This window comes from Penaeus japonicus, unplaced genomic scaffold, assembly GCF_977035675.1.
Source record: "Penaeus japonicus unplaced genomic scaffold, GWHDUDI00000001_assembly GWHDUDI00000028, whole genome shotgun sequence".
Lineage (NCBI taxonomy): Eukaryota > Metazoa > Arthropoda > Malacostraca > Decapoda > Penaeidae > Penaeus > Penaeus japonicus.
This window is the reverse complement of record NW_028234430.1, coordinates 5207127-5214626: the sequence shown is the minus strand read 5'-3', so window position 1 is coordinate 5214626 and position 7500 is coordinate 5207127. Positions and strand designations below refer to the sequence as shown.

At 31.3% G+C, this 7500-nt stretch overlaps 1 protein-coding gene across 4 annotated transcripts in view; it reads right to left on the bottom strand.

Annotated features, from left to right (window-relative positions):
- Positions 1 to 7500, bottom strand: part of LOC122246984 (synaptic vesicle glycoprotein 2B) — a 29723-nt gene that overhangs the window by 274 nt on the left and 21949 nt on the right. For all 4 annotated transcript variants that reach the window (XM_043005878.2, XM_043005879.2, XM_043005883.2 and 1 more), the window contains 10 exons: positions 6738 to 6900; positions 6233 to 6354; positions 5896 to 6001; positions 5401 to 5533; positions 4726 to 4901; positions 4076 to 4154; positions 3266 to 3452; positions 2762 to 2921; positions 2500 to 2627; positions 1 to 1673 (listed from right to left, as the gene is read on the bottom strand). The exon at positions 1 to 1673 is cut by the window's left edge. In XM_043005878.2, the coding sequence (XP_042861812.1) occupies positions 1618 to 1673; positions 2500 to 2627; positions 2762 to 2921; positions 3266 to 3452; positions 4076 to 4154; positions 4726 to 4901; positions 5401 to 5533; positions 5896 to 6001; positions 6233 to 6354; positions 6738 to 6900 (1310 nt within the window). In that variant the 3' untranslated portion in view covers positions 1 to 1617. The remainder of the gene's footprint in view (positions 1674 to 2499; positions 2628 to 2761; positions 2922 to 3265; positions 3453 to 4075; positions 4155 to 4725; positions 4902 to 5400; positions 5534 to 5895; positions 6002 to 6232; positions 6355 to 6737; positions 6901 to 7500) is intronic.

Genomic DNA, 7500 nt, shown 5'->3' with positions numbered 1-7500 from the left:
TTTTAAAAGTAAATAATAAAATAAAAATAAATACAAATACAACCTATATTTCTTTCACTTTTTTCCCCAATCTGTAATATTCTCAAACAAGATTGGAGAAAAATAACATGCATGGTTATACTCTATCACATGTGGCTATTTCTGTGATAGTTATGAAGGCTTCTTGACCTGTCGTTTTATTATCTTTTTACAAGCAGATGGTTCCATGAGCACACAGTCACTAAAGAGTCTTGGCTTACCAGATAGCACCTGTTTTGTTTTCATTACCCTATTATTCTTATCAATGTTAACAAAAATAATAAAATCATTAAGGGAGATAATAATATAAATTCCCTAAAATACCAGGAATGAGGTAACAAGTGACTAAATGTTTATGAAACTATCTATATACAAAAACAATAATGAAACAAAAGAAAACCCTCATGCAAGTCAATATAATTGTGCATATCTACTTTAAAGTTCTAAAATATTCTTTAAAATTCTATTCCTGATTTTTAAAAATTTCTTCTACAATGTCCTCCACATGCTCTCATTAATTTCAACTGAAATTTCACGATTTTCTGTAAATTCAATGAATCATCAAATACACCTTGAGATCACTTTGATTAAAAATCAACTCAACACAATAAAATTTCTAACAAATTCTTTGCAAATATCACTGATATGTAAACACATGTCTACCATCTCTAATCTACCTACCTGATTTGAAAGTCATTGAGGCTTAGTAACAGTAATCATCTATTGCTGCTTGATATTTCTGTGATTTTCATGAACCAGGCACATCTCAGATCCTGAATTGCTGGATTAAACATGACTGACACATATATCCTGTCAAATTTATATAAAAGGACTTACATTAAAATATAAATATATTTTCATTTTCTTAAAAATATTTTTCTTTCAATTTGAAAAATATAATTTATGTGAGCTAGTATAAACATTAATGTACAACATAGTATATTTATATGTAAAAGCAATCAAAATGTATTTGTGTGTGAAGGCAAGCAAAGTGTATATGTATATGAAAGCAAATATGTATAAAAAGTATATAAAACACACAGGGTACTTTCCACCACATTGGTTGAAATCTGGAGAGGAAGTAAGATATATCTGGCAGTCTTTACAGAGTGGTTGAAATTCCCCTTGGTGAATAAAGTGTCTTTTGACTGCATAGGCAGTGAGACATGCTTATGTATTTTTTTTTTTAATTTAAGACAGAAAGTACCTTATGATTCTAAGGGCTTCATATTCATGTGAAAGAAAATGAAGTGTCTCTGTAAGTGAAAGAGAATTAAAAGTGTATAAAAGAACTTGTGTTATGTAGCTGAGCAGTGTTGCTTTACATATTGGAAACACTAAAATAGGAATGTTCATTTTCAGCAATTCCCACATCTCATGGGAATCCATACATATATATATTGAATAAAAAGAAAAAGAAAACAAAATTAAAATGGCTTGTAAAATTCTCACAGTTCATGGAGCTACAAGAAAAATAAAATAATAATAGTAGTAAGAAGAAGAAGAAGAAGAAGAAGAAGGAGAAAAAGATGAAGAAGATAAGATTTTAAAAATAACTAGTCTCCAAGTTGAGGAGATAATTCTCATGATCTAATATCATTAGGTCAATGCCACTCGTGTTGTGTTCGGAAGCAGGAGTCCTAGGATGCCTCCAGCTGGAAAAAATAAACATATATAAATAAACAAATAAATACATTCCAAATGAAAACATTTACCATTAATCAACTTCTTTTGATTCTCATTATATCTTGAATATAGTATGTTGCATTAATCATCACCTAATTATATTAAATCCTGTGTTATCAAAAACATAAGTCTAATTACCTACTGTTAAAATGCTAATAATAATGATGATATTGTTAATAATAATTGTATTATTGATCATGATGCTGTTAATAATAATACTAATGATAATAAAAATACTATTGATGATAATTTGATAATAACAATAATAATGATAATGAAAATCATATTGATGATGATGATAATAATATCAATAATAATAATGTTGATAATATCGTTAATAATGATGTTGATAATATTGATAATAATGATAATGAAAATAATATTAATGATAAATCATGTTGATAATAATGATAATATTGATAACAATAATAAAATTGATGAATATGGTTTTCATAATGATAACAGTAATCCCAATAATGGTAATAAAAGCAATAATGATAATAAGGATCATAATGACAGCTACAGATATGGTGACTTGAAACTAATTGCAGACATAAAGGGTGTCCAGAAGTTGCAGGGCAAAGAAACCAAAATGACAAATTTTGTTTTCTTGCCAAGACATGATTTTTTTCTTTGACATTTGAAATCTGTTAAGCAATATCAGTATAATCAGTATAAACATGTGCATGACATTCTAAATTTTTTGTACTGTCCTGATAGCTAAAGACTGATTGGAAATTAACTCAAAACCTTATCTTGGTAACTTCTACACTCTTAGGTGTTTCATATACTTACCAATCAGAAGGCATGCAACCATGAACATTGGTATTGCACAATATACATCAATCAAACTGCCGAACACCAAATTTCCTGCTATTGCACCAATGCGAGCAGCAAGCAATGTAACTGCTAGTGCAGTTGATCTGCAAAAGATATATACATATATATATATATGCATAAATGGAGTAATATAAAAAACACTATCTATTACACATAGCTAAATGTCTCTGTATATAACTCAAACTAAAAGTATCTGTAAGTAGAAGTAGCAACATACCGAAGATGTGTTGGGAAAAGTTCTGCTCCTAGGCAGTCTAGGGCATTAAAACCCATTGTTGAAACAGCACCAAAAACGCAGCTGAGAATGAGGTTGTCTGTAGCACTTTTTACAAAGTATATGCCAAAGGCTGACCCCCCTGATAGCACCATGCTGAGCACTGAAAATAATACATATAATCACAACAAATATGAAAATAAAAAATATATATAATGACATATTGTGGCTAAAAATTTACTGTCACTTTTTTTTATAGGATCTTAAAGTTCAATGAATTTCAACCATTGTCCCATTATCAATATTCTTAGACTGAACCATTAATTCACATCATCAGAACAGTTAGACATTTCATCTCCAAAGACCACTCTATAACTCTATTAGACTTATCAGACACAACACATTTACAAACCCAAGTGCAATAGCCCACAGAATCTGCCCTAGCACACAAACTTCTCAACTCCAAAACCAACACTTTACCCCAACAATAAAATCATCCCAACTAACCAAGGAAAAACTTCCTGCCGAGCCTATCCATGTAGAAAATGGTCCAGAGGTTGCTTGGTAGAGGTGCCACAGCAGTTATAAGTGTGTTGACAAGCGCTTGTGGATCAACAATGTCTTCCTCCGAGTTGCAGTGGGACACTTCCGAAGTTTGATTTCCCTCGAAATTTGTCAGGTCACAAACACTAACCTGGGAAAAGTGACATATAAAATCACAGACAGCCCAAATTCTCCAGTGATTTTCCAACATCTAGATCAGGGGTTCCCAAACTGGGGTACATGTACCCCCAGGGGTACATTTGCACGTTTCAGGGGGTACATTTGGTCTGAAGGAAACAATTACTTGCACAATACATGGTGTTGTAATCTGCACTCAGATTGCACTTTTCTCATTTTCTTTGTGTTGATTAGCACCACCTTTATTGAAATTTCTTGGGTGTAAGGTAATACCATTTGTTTTTACTATTATAAACCTCACATGGCTTGATCTGCAGTGTAGATCTGTAGGACTACCAATGACTGGTACAGGACGTGTTTATCGATGCGTCAGTTTTTTACTATTAAGCTTAATTTTACTGTTAGGGGTACTGAGGAACAAAAAGTTTGGGAACCCCTGATCTAGATCCATCTGGTATATCTGATTAAAATGAATTGTAAATACTTTGCCTATAAGTATATATTATATTGAATGAATAATAAATCAAATTATCAGTTTTAAAATTGTTATACTTCACATTTCCACACTGAATCATAAAAGTTAAAAAATAAAATGATACAAAAAAACGAACAAACATAATTTTTCCCCCCCTTTACCTTAGCATCTGGATGGTCATTATAGTATATCTGAAGACGATTGAACAGTTCTGGGAACCACAACCAAAGTCCGTAGTACCTGTATATTGAAAATAATCATTATTGAAAATAATTACTTTTTCCTTTTACTCTAAACATATGTTAAAATATCATTATTTTTCATATTACTCTTTAGTTAGGTTACATTGAAGAAGAAGAAAAAGAAGAAAACTGTTTTTCATCTTTTCTAAATGGATACTATTACTTCTATTTTAACTTGATCAATGTCAAAGGTGTGTACAAAGACAGATAATATCTTTATAAGTGTATTATTCACTTATTGCAATACTTCATCATGAAAAACCTACTGATAAGGAAAACTCACAAACCAAGGTTATCAAATATAATCACCTGTTAACCATAACATCAACCCATGAACAGATTATCACTACGATTACTGTGACCATCATTCTATCGAAATAACAGTATCAATTCATATAAACAGTGGTTGAACCCCTCCACACCAAGGTTTGTTACTCAGCATTGCCAATGAGAGAACCACCAATTTCTATTCTTGCATCTGGAAAACATGTCCTTTACTTGTATTGGCATGTGTTTTGGATACAAGAGTCAAAACCTCAGAATCTCAAGTAAAACAGGAAAACACTCACCCAAACTGAATGGCAAAATTAATAAAGAGCATAAGCATCGTGGTGCGAAGCAGAGATCTGCTAAAGAGCGCGTTGCTTTGGCGCCAACTCTGAACACATATGTCCTTTAGAGTATTCCATGCATTACCCGAGGAGGTTGTCTGCACTTTCATGTTGGCTATGGTTACTTTTCTTATCTGGAAAGATCAAGTGCCATTTTATGATTATGTCATCATCTTTGCCATCATTCTCACCATCCTTATTACAGTATCATTGTTATCATTATTATATTACTGCGTCATTATTGTTATTTTGATTATATCACTTCTATACTATTATCATGCTATACATGCTATTTCAAAATTGTCATCATAATCATATCATTATTATTATGAGTATTCATTAGATAAAAAAATTACACTGTAATACCAACCAATGAACAATAATAAAAAATAATCAAAATAAAATCTAAAAGTCCTTTTATTCAATGCCAATGAACTAGTAATCAAAATAATACCAATGATAATAATCACATCCAAACTAACAAACAACAATCATGACAAGAACAATATAACAATACTAATCAGAATCCTATTCCTAATCATAACCACAAGAATCACAATCATAATCATAATAATAAAGATCTTATTCATAATCATAACAAACAATCGTCCACATGTCAGAACCTGCACTCACAGGATAACTTCTTGCAGGATTTTTGGTATTTTGCTCATAGATCTTTTGCAGGATTTCAATGGTCTCATCGTGTCTTCCCTTCAGTAGCAGGAACATGGGAGACTCGGGCATGAAGATCAGCACTATGCCAATGCTGCGTGTTGCGAACATTGTAACATCATTAATACGGAAGGTGGTAATAATAATATGTTATGTTATGAGGATGAGGATGAGGATGAGGATGAGGATGAGGATGTGGATGTATTTGTGGCTGTAAAAGGTGGTTGTAATATGTGGATGACCTATGGCTGTGAAGAAAGATGTATTGTGGATGTGGATGTGATATTAATGGTGATGTAAAAGGATATATATTTCATGATGTGGATGAATTTGAGAAGATAATGATATTCTTTATTTGCAAATAAGGACAACATGCTTCTCTTTACAATTGAACTATTCATAACATTTATTAAAAAAAAACAAAAAAAATCTCTTTAACAAAGAAATTGTACTTACATTAACGAAGGCAAGGCACACACAGCCAGGAAAATCCGCCATGAATTGTAGCTGAAGGACGGAGTCACAAACCCAATATCATAGGGGATTATAGCCAATGCTAAAACTGAAAGATAAGTGAAAAAGAAATAATAATAATAACCTCACTCACTCCTATTTCACATTATCTGGCAAAAAAAAAAAAAAAAAAAAAAAAAAAAAAAAAATAAAAAAAAAAAAAAAAAAAAAAAAAAAATAATATATATATATATATATATATATATATATATATATATATATATATATATATATATATATATATATCTCAAAGAAGGTCTCAATCTTCCGTGATTTGTACCTGCGACTAGAATATTTCCGACCATCCAGAAAGCCGCAATGACGCTCAGAGCTCCTCCTCTTTTACCAGCAGGTTGGAACTCACTGACATATGCCCAAACAAGGGGAATGCTGCCACCCACTCTGAAACAAGATTAATTTTTTTCCTTTTACTACATCATCAATCTCATGTAATCCCTGAATAGGCCCCAGCAATATGTTCTTTTGTTGTAAAAATTTCCTTCCTTTAAGTCGTGTATGTTGTCATGATCTTCATTCGTAAAAGCAGAATTCAAATTGTTATTTATAAGTGTACCTTTGAAATTCATTTAAGATATTTTGAGGCAAGTAGATGTCGATCACACTTTGCATTATAAATTATTCATATAATCTTTAATAAATATACACATATACTTTACAATACCAATGGTACAATATTATCTTAAATATATATAAACAATTATTAAAAAGAAATACACCTATATTTCAACCGGGAATTTCAAAAATTTCATTTCAGTTTTACTTACCCCAAGCCAGATATAAACCGCATAGTGAAGAACAATGGAAAGCCTTGCATGAAGGAGGAAACAATCCCTGCAATGGCATTCACCATCAGCGAAACGACGAGGACGTTCTTTCTCCCATAAATGTCGCCTAAGCTTCCCCAAATATATCCACCAACCATCATGCCTGTGTCGAGGTGAGATTTGGATTAAAAGCCACATAATAACTGTAGTGAATAAGATAACACAGTAATTACAGGGTGTAAGGCATGAGCATGCAGTTATGGCTAATGTTACTGGGGGCATTAGGTAAAATTATTTTTATAATGATAAATATATCATCTAAATGAAAAAGATAAAGAAGATGAAGAAGAAGAAGGGGAAGTAAAAGAAAAAGAAGACTACAAATACAAAAAGTAAGAAGAAATATTATCTATATCATTTGTATATTATCTAATATTTTAGATAAGTTCTAATCCATCTGTATATATATGTCCAATGTAAAGCTAGTCAAGTACCGCTCAAGAGAGTATTATGCTCTCAAAAGACCCAGGTAAACCTGTACGTGTTATGTTGTATATAGTATTTTTTGGGCTAAATAACTTTTTTGAATCTGAAAAGAAGAGGGTGAAGATGAATATGAAGATATTAAAGAAAAAGAAGAAGAAGAAGAAGAAAAAAAGAGAAGAATATAAGGAAGAAAAAGACTAAGAATGGGTGAAAATAACAAAGAAATAAAAAAAAACTGAAAGACAATAAGAAAGAAGTTCCAAAAACTCTATCTCCC